Consider the following 20,798-nt stretch of genomic DNA (forward strand, 5'->3'; position numbering starts at 1 on the left):
TTTTTAAGTCAAAATAAAATAACTTTTAAATTAAAAAATAAAAAGTAGAAGGAGATTTACTTTTGATTTAAAACTTATTTTAAGTCATTTATAATCTTGCCAATCATATAAAGTCAAAATTCTGACTCAAAAATAAGTTTGATTAACTCTTAAGTCAATTCAAACACCCTCTTAGTCTTAATTGACATCTATAATCTCTAATTTTACACAAAATAGATACTTAAATTTATATAAAATTAAACAAATTAACATTTGTGATATGTGACATCGCATAAGATAATTCTATATCATACGTGATGTCCTACCTATATTACGCCACATAAATTACATATAGCTGATCTTTCAATTTTATATACGTTTAAGTGGCTATTATATACCCTATCAAAAAAGTATTATGCTTGTTGAATAGTTCTTAACTTGTAACATCCACTTTCCTCTTTCCACTTCAATCCCAAAAACATTTCTTACAAATTTGCAAAAAACAATGAAAAGGACTTGTTAGCAAAAGAGACCACAAAATGAAAGGGTCACATGGGGTGTAGAGCTCAAGCCTAAAAGAGACTTTGTTTTGTTTTTGAATAGAAATATCACTCAAAAAACCCAAAAAGCAAACCAGTAAAAGGTGACCCCAAAAAGCTTTTTTTCCCCACACACACTGAAGACAACTTTCCAGTAATGGCGGCACATGAAGAACAACAACACCATCATCAACAACAAGAACAAGAAGACCCCATTTCCTCTTTATCCTTAAAACCCAACGATAAACACTTGGAGAAGATTTTCTCCTCATATTTGGGTCTAAGTTTCGCTGTCTTTCTTGGGTCTTTACCAAGAAATGCAGTTTCTTTGGTTGGGAGACTTCAGAACCGTAACAAGGAGCTAACTTTTCAGCTTATTGACACAGAGGAGCAGTTAAAGCAGCTACTTTTCAGGAGAAAAGAGGATTCAAAGGCAAATGCAAGAGTTGTGGAAATCTTTGCAAGTCATAGACATGCCTGGCAGCAAGAAGAGAAGAGGTTGTTACAGCAGATCGACGAGTGTGATGAAGAAATTGCTGAGTTAAGAGGGAGAGCTGAGCAGTTTGAGACGATGGAAAGTGAGTTGAGGGCTAATATTGAGGACTTGAAAAGGGAGATTAGTGAAAGAGATGAAATGTTGAACTTTATGAGTAGAAGGGGTTGTGAGATGGAGAATAGTACTAGTGGAGATGGTGGGAGTGATGGTATTGGAGATTGTTATGCTGAAATGGGTTTGAGGTTTGGGAAAGTTGGGATATCTGAAGGGATGGATTTGGGGGTAGGGATGGAAGAGTGTTACTTGGCTAATGGGATTCCTAATGCTGAACAAATGAGTGGTGTTTATGGACAGAGTAATGGGTTTAACTCAGAATACTTGAATTCTGCTTCTAAGTTTTGGGCTGAAAAAGCTAGTCCTTGGCAGGTATGATCCATTCATTATTTCTTTTTGGGAACTTTTTTGTTCTTTATAGGTGTTGTTATTTGGGGTTTTATAGTGAGTGGTGTCATAATGTGGTAAAAATAAACGCAAAAGTCCTTTCCAGGATCTTCATATGTAGGAAGAACTTGGACTAAAGTTTGTCTCTTTAAAGTTTGTCTTATATTTGGTTTTTCATGGTGAAACTTATGAATAAAGTTGCTTCTTTTATTTAACCATGGGATTGTACTTTGAGTACTACCACCTGATATTCTTTCTTTTTTAGTGTTTATCTGTTAGTTCATCTTGAGGCTGTGGAATTTGTTTTTGTATGTGATATCTGATGAAACAAATGATCCAGAGCAATTGAGGATGAACAAATTAAAAGTAATAAAATGTTTGGCTGATAGAGTTCTTGGTGAAGTACAGACCTTTACGAACTTTCTTCACATACCTGAAAATTTCACAGGAATATCCAGTTCTAATTGTTTCTGATAAAGCTGAAATGAAGGTGTTTCTCTAGGAGTAGTTCAGCGCCAAATTCAAATTGAATTGTATAATGATTACATTCTGAGATGCTTATTAATGAAATATGTAGTTTAGTGTGTACTCAGTTACCTCCTACTCTGTCTTGTGATTTGTCTTTATTGTTGAGACTCCTGTCTCTATTATCTAAAATTTTGAATGGTTTGATCTTCTTAGTGGCTACTGAAAGTTCAAACTACCCAGGATATGGTTTTCTGTTTACTGAAAGATAATACTCACCTCAACTGTTCATTTTTACCCTATACTGGTGTTATGGACCACTGCTTGAAAACCAGGTCACCGTTTCGTACTTTTCTTCTTTCACCTTTTTCGTCCTATTAGAGGTTTGCAATTCTTGCTTCAAGAATGGTCCCCTTTGGCTGAATACTTTGCATGAAGGTTGGTTTCCTGGTTATGAAGGAAGCTCAAAAAAATGTATTCGGGTTAACTCTAGAGATCTGAAATCCGTTTAAAACGGACCGTTTTGTTGGCATAGACCACTGTGCCTCTAAAATACCAACTAATGACATCCAATTGTATATCCCCTTTGGTTTGGGAAGTTCAATTCTGGTTAAAATGGATCCTTATATCAGCAAAGGATGGGCTGTTATCAGTCAACATCTAGTCCATCTGTTATATTTCTGTTTAAGATTCATCAACCTCAATGGAAAGATGTCCTCTCCCTTTCTTGTTGCAAGCTGTATCTTGTCCTTGTCTGTCTCTGTATCTTATTTTCCAATTACAATGTTATCTTCGGTAATTCGTTACACATCCTCGAAATAAAGCAAATGCCTCCATGAAACTTGAACTCCCCGCGGCCTCTAATCCAGGCACTAATCTTTCCCGTTCAAAAGGATCACTGGAACATTTTCCTATACTTGGTGGATGTGTCAAAGTTTGGACTAGGTAGAGATCACACATTCAATTTATGGCTGTGTTTTTTGTCTGTTGTCATTTTTGTCTTTATTATATAGAAAAGAAGATCTGGATTTTCTTACCCTTGGTACAGTCACCCTTTTCATTTATTTGGAACCGGAGGAAACTGGAGCATTTCACTATGTTGTCTTCAACTTTAATAGAAAGGCTAAAGAAAACACACATCCTTAAAAATAAACCTAAAATTGCCTAACTATTAGTTGATCTATGCCTTGTGAGCTGGTTAAGGATTAGTCATATTTACAATGGTTAGAGCAAAAAGAGAAATAAACATCTAGATCACAATGCTTATATTCTAGTTTCAAGCTTGAATGGTAGGAGAAATGAGGTTCTTTTGACTCTTATTCAGCTTCTTCCTTCTATGTGAGATGTCCTACCTATCTTAGTAAAACCAGCTTGGTATTTAGGATGCTATTGGGTCTTAAGAAAATGTGTTTTCTTCATGCAGGATATGCAGTATGATTCTGGCGATTCACTTCACCATTTAAAGCATTTTGTAGCAAGGTAAACATTCTGTGATTAGTTAGACAAATGCTTAGATGTTTGCTTTTTGATGTTGAATCAACTAACTAGGGTGAGCCCTTTTGCTTTCTCAGACGGGAGGCCCCTTGGAAGATAGATGGTGAATCAACAGGAGTCTCCTCCAAACTAAAGTTACTTGAGCAGGAGCTACTGAATTTGGAAAAAATTGGGAAGACTGATTTATCTAAGGTACCATCATCAACGCGGAAGCAAGTGAAGAGATACCAAGCTCTAGCTGGCAAGATCGATGATTTATGCAGAAGAATGGTAATTACTGCATCTCTGCAAGCTTATTGGTTATACTTTAGTATATGGATTTCAAAGCTTGTTACATGCATGCTTAGGTTTCTCTAAGAATGGACAATACGTACGTTTTTTCTCAAAAGAAATCGAGATCAAGAAATACACATAACTCATCTTTTTTATGTGAAATGGATTACCTCATGCATCTATAAGGCTAGGTAATCACTACTTTTATCTATTGGACTTGTTCGGAGAAGGTAATAAACTAGTCTTGATTACATCTGCTAACTCAAATATTTAGATGTTGGGTTATACTCTTAGCTTGCACGACTAGGCCTTACAATTAGCTTTTTACCTAACACAAACATACATCTGATAATGATCTCCCTCCCTCTTAGCAGCAGGCCAGTGATCCTTGTGAACCAAACCTGAGTCCTGAGTTCCGGACCCAAAGACAGACCGAGTTTTTGCTTGAAGCATTTCGACTTCAGCAGCGTGCATCTGAAACTGCACAGAAGCTGATGGTACTACAAACTGACAGCGGAAAAAGTTATTACGGGGACGAATTTGAAGGGCAAGCCCAACTAGCCACTAAACGATCCTTCGACTCCATCCGGAACAACTTAAAAGAAATCCAACGGAATTTAGAGATATGGCTTGCCAGAATTATTGGAGATCTGGAGGGAATCCTTTCTCGAGATGGTGCTTCTCGTGTAAGGGATTATTACATATCTAGATATCCTTTTGTTCAATAGTCATGTCTTAACATGCTCAGTAAAATCATGATTGAAAAAATGATGTATAGGTCCTTCCTGTTATGTTAACAAGATAGCTCCAGCTGAATGAACAAAATGAGGTTGATAAGTCCATTTATGCACATAAATCTGCTTCACAGAAGCAAACTATTAATGCTAACTAGTACTATAAAGAGTGAAGATTTTTGACAGAATTATTGCTGGATGTCACTGTTCCTGATCTGGATGCTTGTCATTTACTAGTTCTACTTGGTCCTGGTCTTTCTGGATTAAAAGTTGAGAGGATGGTGTGGCCCTTAGCAACTGGATAAATGTCATGTCTACACAACTCTGGCAAACATTAAATATTTGTGGACCAATTTTACAGCCCCATTTGATTTGAAATCAGATTGATTTTAGGTTGATATTAGTTTTGATTTGGATTCTTAAGCTGTATTTATTATTCTTAAGCTTAGCAAATGAGCAAATTATATTTTTCATGAATAAGATATCAAAATATTCTAGGAGTTGAATTAACAAGTTATATAGCTTCATGTTACTTTTTTATAAATAAATATTTGTAATTATATGTTATTATAAACTTTCAAATATGTTCAATAAACCAAACAACATTTATACTTTCTTTTGATAAAGTTATTCACACCGTACAAACAATTTCTTCGCCAGATTTTCTTTTTTAAAATTTTAAAATTATGGGTCTTTTTTAGTAAAAATTAAGTTTCTTTTTTCTCACCTAACCTAATCGTGGACATGAGTTCATAAGTTGAATAATCTCTAACTAAAAGGACAGTCAAGGATGTGTGCCGCCACTCTCAAGCAAGGCCAGTAGTATGTAATCTAAATTTAGTCAAAGTTCCAATACAAGCTTTGAGCTCCAATGTGACTTTGATAGGTGGAAAAATAATTAAAATTTATCTTTAATATATAATACTCCCTTCATTTTACCACAATACCTATTAATTGATGTAATGGCCTGAGGTTATAACTTTTAACCATCTCTGTTCTATTTCTGTCAAGAAATGCAATCAGGTTTTGAACCAAGTAGCTAATCACTCAATATAAAGAAACCAAATTCAAACTTTTTTAGGGGTTTATTATAGAAGGTTCAGACATACTTATAGCAGTAATTTTTTTTCCTAGCCAGGAAAAGGCATACACCTGCTGTTGCACTAAAATCAAACAAGCCACATAATCCAGTTCCAATAACAATTTAACAACATAGATAGATGAGCCTTATGCTGAAGCAGCAGCTTCTTCCAGCAACTGTTTCACCTTGGTGATGTAGTCGTTCATGGCTTCATCGGTGGATTTTCCTGTCATAGATGCATGCAGTGCAATTAGTTGTGTTTCTCATACAACCAAGTGAAAGGAAGTCAATCTGAACGCTGTTGTTAGATCACATACCTTCAACAGCCTTCCATGCATCCCACTTTGCTCTGTCTCTCATGTTGAACATGCCAGGACGGCCTGCCCATAAGAAAGGGCGTAAGAACAAAGTGTAGCTACTTTGAGACAGCATGTACATATGCATAAGACATTTAAAGCATTATACTCACTTGTGTTGACATCGCCAACGGTGGCTTGCTTGTAAAGTCCGTAAAGAATAAGCTTGTTCTCATTGGTGGTACTCTCAGGCAATGTCTTAGCTTTCTCAGCATGTGCTTCAAATTCCTCCTGAAACCCAAATAGTTCAGTTAAAAGGTGTGGTAGCAGAAGTTACAAAGATAAATTTCCAGGTATACTTTCTTAGTGATAAAATAAGGATGAGAATCCAACTTAATAGTCGAGATCGAAACAATTTGTGAATTAAGAGGGAACTGAACTTATCGAAATCTAAAATACAAATTGAGTGTTCCTTCATGGGGTTAATGAAAGTTTGCAGTTCAGGATATCAAATATGTACGAATTCATTGATGGACTTTAGCACAAGTGTATGCTTAGCCTAGCGGTGAAAAAAGATTCTGCTGGCCAACATTTTGCTTTGACCATGTTAAGACGCGAATTTTAGACACATATGTGTTAATCATACAATTCTCCAACATAGCCCTGACTTGTGAAATTATTTTTCAGTTCCAGGTGGATCACTTTTTCCTTCTCCTCTTCTAGAAATGCTACTATTTACAGATCACAGTGAAGCACCAAAACATCCTCAGATAATGTATTATGACCTCTTCGGTTTGTTTACTGGTTTGCCCTGTTTGTTACCCTACGATTCAACCATTACCACTCAGTAGCCTATATACTTGTGCTAACAGGAATCCTTTTAGTGCAAGGCGATTGGCCAACCAGCAATTTTTGTAGTCACTTAAAAATAGGTCAGACTAAATTACATCCACTATAGGTTATGAACAGCAGAGAAATTTCAAAGACAAGCTGAACACAAAGTGCACATTTCCTTCAACTTTTCCCCTTCCCCAATAAAAGAAATATGGAAGGGTGATGATAGGTTTTTGACCAGGAAACAAAAACTAGTCTTGGACTAGGCAATACAGGATAGGTAAGAGAAAGAAGCTGGCGCTATCTCGTATTCAATTTTTGCTAGACTATTTACACAGAAGTTGGCCAATGTAGCACCATATAAATTCGAGAAACAGCAATTTGTTCACTACTAATATTTTGACGGCCCTAACTGCACATGAACTAATAGTATTCTGATTCTAACATCTCGTTCCCTGGGTTTAGTCATCGACTTAAGCTTCAAAGTATACACCATATATATAGCCAATAATATCAACAATCTCAAAAACTAAAAGAAGAAGACATTCATAAGATGAAATCTTCAAAATATTGTTGAAATTATGGACTACTTCTGGGCCAGAGACAATATATATGCCTTTTGATAAGGCCAAAAATGACATACACAAATCCGGACTCAAAGTACTACTGATCTGCCATTACATCTGCACTACTTCTTACCGAATTCAGTGCTTACATTGCTATCATTACCATAAATCTTTCAACAAGGCTAAAAATGTACAGCATAATTGAATTCATTATAAGATCTATTTATAAGATGGTATGCCGCCACTCAACCACAGTATGAACTGCTAAAAAAAAAACTCTTAAACATCAATTACACCAACAGATCAGATCAATCCAATCACCGAGCCTTCACACTATATAATAACCAAACAATCCTCACATTTGGGTCTCTTAATCTACATTCACGTAACAGAGAATCCACAAAATTACAGCACAAGCTGCACAGTCGACCAAGAAAACTAACAGATCCGCAAAAACCAATTGCACAACAACACAAAACCCAGAATTGAAAACGAACATTAATCACAGAAAAATACTTTTCACTGTCAAAAAAGATTTAACACTCGCTAAACTCACTTCAAACAAGATAAATAAATACTGAAAGGCAAAAAAACAGAAATCTAAAGGGTTTTTACAGAATTTACCTTCAAAGCCATGATCTGATCTGGTTAGCTTGATAAAAACGCGAGAAAACTGGAGATGTGATTGTGATGGAGATTGAAGAAGAAGGGTGGGTATATATATATAGTGGAGTATTTAGCATAGGAAATAACGTAATATTCGATTCGATTATGATAATCTAAACAAGTTGCACTTGGATCACTTACTAGTCATAGTGGACCCAAAAATTATGGACCTATACTATGTGAGCTCCACAACATGTAAATTGTTGGGCTTCGATAGTCTAATGCATAAGTAATTACACGAATATTTCTAACATATATACTATTTCTTTTTTATTATATATATACAAGTTTAATTAACTAATAACATTATATCACGTTTCAAGTCATATTATATGTAGATACAATTACTAGATTTCAAATTGGAAACCCCAAATACATGTGAATCATTAGATGTATGTATCTAGAAAAGAGATACATGTAAATTCACTTAGATACATTATATCCAATACAGATTACATCTATTTTTGACCTAATGTATCCGAAATACAGCGTCAAATACATGTATCCAAAGTGCAAAATCTAAAAAGATCGGTAACATTGCAAAATAGCATGAATCTTAGTAATTAGCTCCTGCAACTAATGTGATTTACTCATTAGTTCCTACTAGCTCAAACTTCCTCTAAATAGTTTGAAATTTTTACATATGAATTCTTCTCTATATGACACGAAATGACTCACGTTTGCAAAGATCAAATTTGAAGAGCTATTCAACAACAGACGACTACGTCCACTATGTGAATCTCAATTCGAATGCATTCAAAGTTGTCTAGTCTGAACTACCCAGAAACACAGGAAGCAAGAAAAACTCAGAAGGGTTTTAAAAACTCTGATTCAGTACAGAAATTGAACATTACGCTTTAACACATTTCGATAGTTACAAAAAGTAAATCAGTTGTTATGCACTAAAGCATTTGTATTGTTTTATTCCATCTTATCCAAAATAACGAGATTAATTGATGGGAATTGAATACCCAGGTAGAAAATTAACTTCATTTTAAACCAGAATTCTTAAAACGAGCAAGAATGATTTACATCATTCTAATTTTTTAAAAAAGAACGACACAGCTAAAACAAGCTATCGAGCTAGTACAAGCAGTAACTTATCAATCACATCTTTAAAAAACTGACACAATCACTAAGTTAGATGCTAAAGCATGCAGAAACAGAAGAGGAACAGGTCTTGCGCTAATCAAAAGATTTGCATAATTTCACAAACAAAACAAAATCCTCAAATAAAATGAAAAACACAAGTTCCTCAAAATGATTGTATGATAAAACTTTCACCACAACGCCTACCAGAAAGTTGATAATGCTTAACAGACTACAGAATGACTCTTAATTGCTTATTTCTTCTCTTCCTTTTCTGCTTCAGCTGCCCTCTTCAACCTGGCTCCCATATGTCGAGCATTTGTACGCTCAATACGGAGCTTGCCATAGGCCTTGAATGATTTCATCTCATCGGTCACCTTCACAAAGTCAACAGCAGGCTGCTCCCTAGTAATAGGCAGGTATGGACCTTGGACCTGGGTGGCAGTAGCAAGTTCCTCTGCACTAGAATCACCAGCCTAGGAGAAAGGGTAGTTGAAGGTTAATTCAAGGCAAAAAGTGTTTATATACCACAGCAACAGGAACCCAAGGAAGCACAGTAAAGAACAGCAATTTCTGAATTTACCTTGACCTTCTTAGCACGCCTTGGGAAGATAACTAGCTTAGCCTTGTAGGTCTTAAGCCTCTGGACATTGGTTTGGAGACCTTCCAAGGATCTGTTCCTTCGGCGATGATCAACAGCAATGCCTATGGTTGGTGCTAGCTTCTTGGGAATACCAGCTGCCTGAAAACCACAGGTACACATTAGTGACAAAATCAAACGTACAAAAGAATTATGCTACTTGACAAAAGAATTTCGTTTTTTTACACTATGGATTGGTTTTGTTTGATTGTTCTTTCACTAGGAGCAAGTTATACAACAAATGACATACAAGTAACTAGAATTGTACCTTCAGTTCTTCAAGAGAGAATCCCCTACCAGCACGGACTTTCATGTTGTATTTAAGGGTTTGTCCATGAACAATAGGTCGAAGTGAACCAGCTGTTGGCCTAGGGAAGATCTTCACAGCCTTCTGCTGTCTAGCTGTTGACAACATAATAAAAGAGAATTACAGAAATGTTAGTATTGCACAACCAAATTTGAATTTCAAAATGAAAATAATCATTCCAAAAATTCAGTAAGCAGATATAACATACCAGCACGTCTCCTTGTTTTCCTAGCAGGTTGGTTGAACCATGTCCTTACATAGTTCTGCCAATGCTTCTTGAAGTGCCCATTGGGAATAACATTGTTGTGCTTCATGACTTACCTGCATTTGCAATGAAACAAAATATCAAACAAGCATCCATCAGAATGCAACTGCTCTCATCAGCAAAATAGAATAGAACTATTTTACTTCAACTTTGTTATTCACACAGAAAATTCATATTCAATTAAAATATTACAATAACCAGCAAAGCAAGCCAAATAAACAGATAAAATCAATCAAATACACAAAAACCTATATGTGAGCAAGTAAAATTATTCAAACAAATTTGATTTGTACTCGCTAAATACTATTTTTCTGGCTTTACATCTCTGAAAGTTTCTTTCACAAGGTTAGTGACTACATATAATCGAATTTTAAAGCATTTCTTTGACACGTTCTCCATGAATTCATCAAGCTCATTAAAGAAGTACTCCTGGCATGGTCTTTTGAATCATAGACATAGTTATTTTTACTATGAACTGAGTAAATATACCGAACAAAACCCGGTAACTGATTTAAATAGTAACATACACAACAATAAGATATCCTAAGATCCGAATATGTAAAAAGGAGATTTTTACGAACTTCAGGTCACATTCAGAGCGAGCGATTAGACCAAGGTTTTCTGAGACTAAACATAAACTGCAACCCAATTCAATCCAAACACACCCGCAATTTCTTCCCTCAATCTAAGAACACTTCCCTACAAACACTCTACACACTGATTTAAACAATTATCCTACATTGCAAAAGGTATATCGATATGCATATGAGATCATCGAAACTCGCAAAACTAAGGCACTGCGCATAAAAGCACAAACAAATCCAAAATTATCAGTTAAGCTACAAGCTTATCTACCTAAACATACATTTTCAGTTCAATTATATTTGCATTATACAAATTCAATAACACGTAGTATAGCTTACAAAATCAACTGAGCATTATTGCTTGAGAAATTTCAAAGACTGGAACATACCTGGGGTATTTGAGGGCTAGGGTTCTGGAGGCAATGGAAGAACAAGGCACTGCAAAAGAATTGCACTTCGCTTTTATAGGGCTGAATGAAAAACCCTAGATTTTAAAAGGCCTAAAACTGGATTTACGAATGGGCTTTTCATTTGGGCCAGTAAACTTTTTTTCTTTTTTCTCTATTGGCCAGTTTACTCTATGGGCCACAAATAATATCCAGTTTAGAGATCGGCCCCGTCCATTTTATTGGACAAGGACTAGTCCATAAGAGTTCAATTGGGTGCACAAAATATACAATTCTTAGGATCCTTAGAAAAATCATCCGAACTAGTAATCTCGATCAATATATTTTAGGAGTCGTTTCTAGAGTACATTAAGAAATATAATGCATGCATTATGTGTGTGTATAAGTAGTATCTTGTTTGATACATTTTTTCTTATCATGTACACTATATTGCGTCTTACTAATATCAAGTAATTCAGTGTTACTAACATATAGCATTTAACACTTGCGTTAATACATTTTGTCTTCTTTGCATTTTCTTTCTTGTCATATGTTTTTGTTTTTATTTTTATTTGTTTTTCAACGTGTTTCCAGTAGACTTTATGGCCTCTCAAGTATCTTTTTTTAAAAAAAAAATAATAATGATTTCAACTTAGTTTAATAATAAAAATTACTATTGTAGCGATAAATTTGATAAAAAAATATTTGCCAACTTTTCCCAAAGTATTTCGACTCAAATAATACAATTATTTAATATTATTTTTAAAAAAGAAGAAGAGGAGGAGTTAATGATATTTTAACAAATAACTTTGTTGCAAGGAAGTGTAAAAATAAATAATGTGTGAAGTATATTTTAAATAAATATTATACGAAATTTATTATTTTTAATACATCAAATCTCTCTATAGGTTACAAAAGAGACACTACTAGTACCACTAACGAAATTTTTCCTCTAAAGATATCCAAAAATTTTAAAAAGTTTTTAAAGTTATCGTATTAGAATTAACTTTAAACTTTTAAGATATATACATTCGAAAAGAAGTTTGAAGTTCAATTTTTGATAGATAACATTTTAGATGTATTTTAAAAATAGGGGTGTCACATATAAATTATCTCGTATTATTTCATAACGGTTGATTTGTACTTTTTCTTTATTTAGTTTTTCTTATATTCTTTTTTGTTTTTGGTGTTGAATGATAAATTGGTGTATTCTTCCTTTCAATCTTACCACTCCTTTTAAAATATATACATGATATATCTCACCTCAATAATCTAGATCGGAGACGATCACCTCGAAACATATCAAAACTTGTCCGCAATATTGATAAATCTTAAAAAAAAGCAACCCGATTAGATGTTAAAGGATCCGATATTCGGATTTAAAATGATTTGTATTGTTATTATATGCCAAAACATTTTCAATCAGTTAATTGTTTTTATGTAAAATTATTGAGGATATATACATGGCTGAAATTGTATCAAATATTTCATGATAAGTTGAGGAAACATAATGGAAAATATTGGAACACATGTTTTTTTTTATGGTATTTGTGATGTGAATATTGACTAATTTGATGGGTTGCTTTAGTATAAAGTAAGTTCAAATGTGAACAGAATCAAAAGTTGTGATTGAATAGGAAAATTTTATTTGAATTGGACTTGCTAACTACTTTTTATTTAACAAAGTCCAATTCAAATTGAATTTCCCCTTGCAATGACAAATTGACAGTCCTTAATTATCAACAAAAGATTATGGTGGAGTGATAAGTATTCTTTCATTTTTAATTAATGGTTTTGAGCTTGAGTATATTCGGATACGGAATCATCTTTGTTAGGAAACGCTTTATAGAATGGTAATTTTTCTTTCATTTTTAATCAATGGTTTCGAGTTTGAGTCCATTTGAATACGAAATCGTCTTTGTTAGGAAACGCTTTATGGAATGGTAAGTTTTCTTTCATTTTTAATCAATGATTTTAAGTTTGAGTTCATTCATATACGAAATCGTCTTTGTTAGGGAATGTTTTTACTCCTTACTGTAGGACTTCATGTGAATTCAAATTTAATCGGGCTCTAATATATGTATCGAAAATAAGATGAAAAAAAATGAGTGAAGACGATCCCTTAATTAAAAATCTAACCTATATAAAAAAAAAATTTAACCATATGAGAAAAGCAAATTAGGTAAAGAAGAACAGTGATTTGCATTAACCAAACGAGATTTGACAAGAGATAGTAAGATATTTTTATATTAGGGTTGTAAAATTGTATATATAGGGTAATCGAAAATAATCATTAGAGTTTTAAATATCACGGATCTGTATAGTGTAAGAAAATTAAATGTGTATTTAAAATTTCATGACAATAATTATTGAGCTTGCAAATAAAATTTTATATTTAATAGGAGAGAAAAAACATATAAGATTCTATTGATAAAACATATAAGATTCAATTGATACCTCTGCTGAAGTGAGACATTTTAGAAAAAAATTGAACGAATTTGGCCTATATAAGGAAGAATATATCACACTATCATATTAAAATTGTCTTTTTTGACTAATTTAGTTCAATGTTTGCATCATAAATCTGTATTTTTAAGTAGGTATATGCATTATTGAATTAATTCATAATATTTTTAAGTATCAAATCAAATCATTTATGACAGATTTTTAAATTTATGAACCAAATCAAACTAATAAATTATCATCATCTTACTTAATTTATGATTTGATTCGATTTTCAATTCAATTTTACGCTTCTAATTTAAAGTATTTTTACATCACATGAAAAGGACAAAAGTAAAGGGGAAATATCGATACTCAATCGGTGATTATACTTATCAACAAATCATATTTTAATTATTTCATACGGTCATAATATAAATAAATCACCTTACTTGAGTGGTAAAAGTTTATATATAAACACGCATATTAATTTAGTATAGATATCAAGCACAAACAAATTAGTTGTGTCCATATATCGGAGACATATTGCAATATGGAAATTCGTAATAACTATCCTTCTAGTACATTCTTATTAAACCCCGCTTCAGTATTGTATATGATTGCTCATGAATTATATTAAAGACATGAATCATATTAAATAAGCTTCGTGCAATAATAATATTGAATCCAAAACTTTATATTGAATTTTTTTTCGCTCTATCAATTCGTCCACTAATATTTAAAGGCAAACTATATAATGTATAGTATAGTTCAAAGGATGGGGCATTTAATTTAAACACTCATTATTTAAATTTTACAATATAGATCTCCAAAATCTTATTTTTTCTTCTTCTTCTTATGTTGTCTTCTAAATTTTCGACAAAATTATACTCAAAACTTTTTTATCCAAATGAATTTGGCTTTATAGATTATGGAATGCGTGGGATCTTTAAAAAAGTAATTAAATAAAGTCAAGCGTGCAATGCATGAAATAATAACTAATTCCAAAGTGAATGTCTTTGTCCTACTTCAAATTTTAATAATTTGGATTACTTAAAATATACAAATAGTCACTTTTCAACTCTTATAATTTCAAAAATTATTGTCATAAAATTCTAATTCAACTTATAAAACTCTATGATATATCATAATTTTTTATCTGTAGAATTTAAATTTCATAATTGACTTACCAATTTTTCTGCATTTTCTTTGGATAAACGATAGAACCAAACACAATAACTTGCTTTTAAACAAACAAGAGTTATTGTGGAGTGTAGTAAAAATATCTTTAGTACGATTTTTTTTGTTACGATACACTTTTTTCTATAAAAAATAAAGAACATATTCATATGATGTGTGAGTTTTAATTAATTAAAGGCCATGGCAACATGAACACTATGGACACCGAACGAAAAATAATAAAAATAACTTAAAGCTATTTTGAAAAGGCTAACTAAAATTTAGGAAATGTCCAACTAGTTAGAAGTATCAAGAGGTTACTAAATTATAAAACTTTATTTAGATATTAAAAAAAGATGGTTTTAGAAAATTTAACATTACCTTTTTCTATAAATTAATCTTCTTCGTACGTAATTATACATTAGTGTAACTTGTTATTATACATATTCCTCTAATTTATAGGTTTTTAAAGAATCGTTACGCTTCTCCTTACTTCCATTAAAAGCATAATTATAAAGTAAAGTGGTTTAACGAATTTGATGGCCTAAATATTAAAATCTGTTTGTTTTCTCCCATAAGTTAATTGCATTGTATTGTTTGATCTATACATTGATATGATAAATTGTTAATAAGACACAAGAGAAACTCATATGCTTCGAATTTTGTGGTAGAGCACAGCGCATAATATAGATTTGATATATGTTAATAGTATCAAATTCTCGCTTATATCTAAAAATATGAAAGGACTGACTGATAAACCAATCATCAAATTATTTCGAATATTACTAAACTTACCCTCCCCCACACCCCAATATATCCAAATTCGAAACATTTAACAAGTGTACAAAGAAATAGAGCCAAAGTGGTGAAATTTGAGAGATCTTTGATGAGGTAAGGGAAGGTGATCGTGTGACATGTTTATTTAGGTATATATATAAAAAATGGATTATGAATTTATGTTTCTTTAGTGGGTAAATAGGATAAGGTCATCGATGACATTTGTTAAACAAGAAAGTGTTAAATCTGTTAATAAATAAAAAATATTTATATCATCATTGATAATTTTAATAAAGTAACACAGAATTATTTGCAAGTGTCACGGGAGATTCAAAAAGGTAACTAAAAAAAATAATCTAAACTTTGGTTGGTGAACAAATCCCAGAGAAGAAAAAAAACACGAAAGGGGTGGAAGCAAATTATGAGGAAAAAACTTATACGCATCGGTAAGTCAATGTAATTTTTATTATAATGTGATTTAGTGAAGTAAAATAAAAATTAAGTCATTTAAAAATCTTTAAAATTGTTCGCATATTTCACTTAGACACTTCAAATCAATGTTTTACCTATTTGAACATTTTTAACTTAATAAAATTATTCCTATTAGATACATTTCGATAATTAACTAAAAATTGTAATCGTGTGGCTTTGAGCTCAATATAATTAATTAAAAAAATTAACTAAAATCCTAAACCTGCGTATTGCCGCCTCCGACTGCTGCCTACGCCCCAAGCCCCCAATTTCATCTTCTTCCCCATTTTTCTTTTAGAAAAAACTTAAATCTCTTGTTTTCTATAAGATTGATTTTTGTTCTTATGCGTAGATTTGATTTATTCTTGAACTGATTGGGTAGAAAGAAAGAGATTTATGGTGTCAAAGTTTTCCGACGAACAAACTAAGATGGCAATCTGAAAGTTGTAACTGATTGATTGAAATTTTATGGAGAAAGAAAGACATTGACGACATAAATTTGGAGAAAAATGAGGTGGTGTTGATGGTGGATGGTTGGGGTGATGAGGGGGGGAAGAGGACGATGGAGAAAGAACGGAAAGGAGAAGAATGGGTAAAGTGACGAGAGGCCCGGTAAGAATCAAGGTGGTGCGAAGAAGAAGAATGACTGCAACGAAATGAACTTTAATGGTGGCGATACCAACGATTGCCGGAAAGGTGATGGCAACGGTGGTTAAGTCAAAGAAGAAGAAGAGATGATAATTTAATTTAAAAAAAGATAAATCTTATTATGCCCTTTCACTGTGTATTACACACATATTGTCATGTCAGCATAAAATGTTTAATAATTAAAATTTCTTACAGTTTAGGTGTTCAACAGGTATATGGTTGAATTTGATGTCTAATTAAAATATGCAGACAATTTTAGAGGGCTCTGGATAACTTAAGCCTAAAATAAATTATAAATTTAAACACATGACATGCATGTACTGACTTAGTGTAAACATCCGGTGCGGGTAAATTTTATCCAAATTACCATGCTAACTTTTCTATAGTTAAATGTTTGACGCGGTGGTCGTAATTTAACTTGGATTGGTTATTGATGAAAATCAAAATCAAATTAATTTAGTTGGTCATTAAAGTTTTAAAATCAAATTAAATTAATCTAGTCGGTTTGGTTCAATAATCTGGTTTTTTCAATTTGAAAGTAATACTTAATTTTTTTGAAGACATACGTTTGTCGATAGACACAAACACCTAGTATATGAACAATCACCAGGAAAACTATTGTGAGTTCAATTAAACAATTAAGAACATTAGAGTTATTATACACGAACAAAATGTCTCAATTAAGTGAAAGTGTGGCTATCTTTATATTTATATTTTATTTATGAATAATATATATACGATTATAAATTTTATATATGTAATCTCTTGATTCAGTTTGATTATTTTGCGGTTAATCTTTAGTGAAATTAAAATCAAATCAAACAATATCGTGTTTCAAACTTTAAAACAAACCTAATCAAACCAAATATCAATTTCTTTAATCGATTAGGTTTGATTTGCGATTCGATTTAATTTTTTAACCATTTCTATGAACAACCCTAATTGCAACAATTTACTAGGGGGTTTACGAGTGTTAAATGGGAGATGCAATTAAATTTAAGTGGATGAAATAAAATAAGATAAATGAACTTATTATTTGATTCATATTTAGAAGTTAGTGTTTGCCTCATATTATCGGATAATTTTAATAATGAAACACTTAATCGACTTGTGACTTGTTGCAAGCAAAGAAAGAAAAAGATGAACCAAGAACATAACACCTAAGAAAGACAACATATGTTCAACAAATAAAGACAAAAAAATCAAAAAGGAAAAGAAATCACACACTACATCAAGGGGGAAACTTATATGATGTGGGAGACATAAAATGAAAGCAGTTATTGCATTTACTATCGTAATAAAGATATGTCTTGATCTCTAGAATCAATCAAATTTCAGAATCAATCAAGCAAATCATGATCAATCGAAAATTCCTTAAATCAATTAAATATATTCAAGATTGCAGAAGATATTCAAGATCGTAGAACAAATCACCTACAGAAGAAAATAGATAATGTGCATCAATCAGCGGATGCTTTTAAGACAACTAGATCAGTTAACATTCAAGACTACAAGGAAGAAATCAAAATCAAGGGATGCATTCAAGTTAACGAGATCAGCCAAAAATTCAATACAACGAGAAGATCATCATACAAATAAACAAATCGATTTGTTCATGCACATATATGATATGGTCATGACCCAGCAAATCAATTAGAATAAAATCAAGGACTTAATCAAACTCCCTTGATTAAAACTCCCTTGGATTTCCGTAAAGAACAAAGTCCTCCAAAGCTATTTAAACCACTATTAGCCATAGTTGTGAAGCACGCACTTCACTTGAACTAATATTGTAATATTCTTTTATCTTTCATAAAACTTTGTACAAACTTGAGTTAACAGTTGAAATGAAAAGAGAAAGAAAGATCTGAGTGTAAGTTATACAGATAGAAGTTGTGTCGAAAAAGTAGATCTGATTTGCAAATCAGACGTACGGGCTCTTAATTATAACATTTTGTAACACCGAGCTCTTAATAAGTTTTTAAGAAAACCCTTGTAACCCAAGGGACTGGACAAGACATCACATCGATGCTACGAACCAGTATAAAAACACTCTATGTTATTTACTTATCGCAAGTTGTTATTACCTTTTATCTAATCTACTAACGTGCAAATGAGTCGATTGACCATTAAAGGAAGTCAACTAAAGCGAAATTTTAATTTACCCTAACTTTTTTTTCTTCTTATATTATATCTATGTATAACATAGCAAATATCTTCTTAAACATATTTTGACACAAAATTCTCGTGGATTAATTTTAATATAATATCAACCTAGTTTTAAAATGAGATGAATCATGCTAGTTAAAAAATTGAGTAGATAAAATAAGCAAGTCATTAATCCATTCAAACCTAAGTAGGTTGGACTAAGGCTGAGCATCGGAATGGAATAGGACCACTGGAGTGGAATTGGACGATTTGACCAGATTGTAATAAATATCGAGATGAATCGAATCAGAATTATCGAAATAGAGACTGAATTTCGTCCCATCCCACTATATAATAGAATCGGGACAGACTGAAATGTATTAGAAAGGAATGGGATAAACAGAATAGCACATATAGCTATTTTTAATTTTTTTTATAGTTATTTTGAATTATTAAAATACGAATATTTTTTTCTAAGTTTATTAGTTTATAGAATTAAGTTTTAAAATTTATAAAAATTTTACTTAAATTTAATTTAAAGGAAGTTTATAAGTTATATATTAAGTTATACTTATAACTTGTAAGTTAAATAAGTTTTATAAGTTATATATTAAGTTATATTTATAATTTGTAAGTTAAATAAGTTAAGTTTGTAAATTTAAAGAATTAAATATACAAAAATTAAATGCTTATAAAAGTAAACAATGACAAAAATATTATTTTTTATTTTAATTAAAATGATTTATCGAGTTAGGAATGATACCAAATCGGATTGGAACGAATCAGGATGAACTGATATCATATACCAATACCAAAGCATGATATCGTTTTATTTCGTGTATCAGTTTAATGAATTGCACCCCGTCTTGAATACTATCTAATCGAAATGAATCGGTATGGTACCAAAACAATATCAGATAAGTACTGGTATAATTTCGTTCGATGCTCAGCCTTAGGTTGGACGACCATGATTGTATGGATCAGATTTACTACAACTTTATTTAATTTTTTTTAATGGAAGTACTTTATGGGAAAGAAAATATTGTTTGAGAGTAACAATTTATGTTTCACTAATCAATTTAAAAATATTTGTGCTAATAATAAAGGGGATAATGTCCAAGTACCCCTTCAACCTATGCCCGAAATCTCAGAGACACACTTATACTATACTAAGGTCCTATTACCCTCCTGAACTTATTTTATTAATAATTTTTTACCCCTTTTTAGCTTACGTGGCACTATCTTGTGGGCTCAACGATGGTTGACTTTTTCTTTTGAACTAGTGTCACGTAGGCTAAAAAGGGGTAGAAAATTACATATAAAATAAGTTCAGGGGGGTAATAGGACCTTAGTATAGTATAAATGTTTCTCTGGAATTTCGGGCATAGATTGAGGAGGTACTTGGGTGCTTTCCCAATAATAAAGTAATACTTTATGTTCGACTAATATTTCAAAAACACTTTTAAAAAGAAATTATTATTTTTTAAATATCTATTATTATTCAAAAACCTATTTTTTTTTAAAAAAAAAAAATTTGATCGAACAAACTACTTCAACAAAAACCTTACTCCTTTTTATATAGCTTTAGGTCCTCGTTTTTGGATTTGGTTTCAAATAATTCAAAATAATATTTGGGGATTATTATAAATAATTGCTTATTTGAAGTTTAAAGAGTTTTCTCTTTCAAATTGTTTTATCATGTTAAACATAATTTTATTTTAAAAAAATTACTTTAGCTTAATTTCAACGAAAAAGGACCTAAAATACCTTCAGAGTATTGAAAATGGTACAAAATTACCTTCCATTCACCTATTGGCTCCAAAATACCCTTTCCACCTACCTATTGACTCCAAAATACGATTGTCATCCACCTTTTGGTTTAAAATTGACTACTTATTTAACGGTTTTAAATTTAAATTTTTTAAATACGTGGTGCTAAACTATTTGTTATAATTTAACTTATTAGTATAATTTATAAAATCAATTCACTACCCACCC

At 31.9% G+C, this 20,798-nt stretch overlaps 3 protein-coding genes across 4 annotated transcripts; 1 reads left to right on the forward strand and 2 right to left on the reverse strand.

Annotated features, from left to right (window-relative positions):
• Positions 1 to 400: 400 nt before the first annotated feature.
• Positions 401 to 4,609, forward strand: LOC101268215 (uncharacterized). Of its 2 annotated transcripts, none has more exons than XM_010327315.4 (4): positions 401 to 1,440; positions 3,344 to 3,399; positions 3,492 to 3,684; positions 4,059 to 4,609. In XM_010327315.4, exons 1-4 carry the CDS (start codon positions 676 to 678, stop codon positions 4,413 to 4,415), a joined length of 1,371 nt encoding a protein of 456 aa, XP_010325617.1. In that variant the 5' UTR covers positions 401 to 675; the 3' UTR covers positions 4,416 to 4,609. The 2 variants fall into 2 exon arrangements, with proteins under 2 accessions (XP_010325617.1, XP_010325618.1); XM_010327316.4 differs by having other exon boundaries at positions 508 to 1,440; positions 4,062 to 4,609.
• An 865-nt stretch (positions 4,610 to 5,474) lies between these two features.
• LOC101245975 (acyl-CoA-binding protein) lies at positions 5,475 to 8,118 on the reverse strand. The gene is made up of 4 exons (XM_004245943.5): positions 7,823 to 8,118; positions 5,972 to 6,089; positions 5,820 to 5,882; positions 5,475 to 5,728 (listed from the first exon to the last, which is right to left on the reverse strand). Exons 1-4 carry the CDS (start codon positions 7,832 to 7,834, stop codon positions 5,649 to 5,651), a joined length of 273 nt encoding a protein of 90 aa, XP_004245991.1. The 5' UTR covers positions 7,835 to 8,118; the 3' UTR covers positions 5,475 to 5,648.
• Positions 8,119 to 9,044: 926 nt separating this feature from the next.
• Positions 9,045 to 11,272, reverse strand: LOC101264241 (large ribosomal subunit protein eL13z). The gene is made up of 5 exons (XM_004245917.5): positions 11,139 to 11,272; positions 10,109 to 10,221; positions 9,862 to 9,995; positions 9,537 to 9,695; positions 9,045 to 9,429 (listed from the first exon to the last, which is right to left on the reverse strand). Exons 2-5 carry the CDS (start codon positions 10,212 to 10,214, stop codon positions 9,208 to 9,210), a joined length of 621 nt encoding a protein of 206 aa, XP_004245965.1. The 5' UTR covers positions 10,215 to 10,221; positions 11,139 to 11,272; the 3' UTR covers positions 9,045 to 9,207.
• Between the last annotated feature and the right edge of the window lie 9,526 nt (positions 11,273 to 20,798).

The sequence above is a fragment of the Solanum lycopersicum genome, chromosome 8 (genome assembly GCF_036512215.1).
Source record: "Solanum lycopersicum chromosome 8, SLM_r2.1".
Taxonomy (NCBI): domain Eukaryota; kingdom Viridiplantae; phylum Streptophyta; class Magnoliopsida; order Solanales; family Solanaceae; genus Solanum; species Solanum lycopersicum.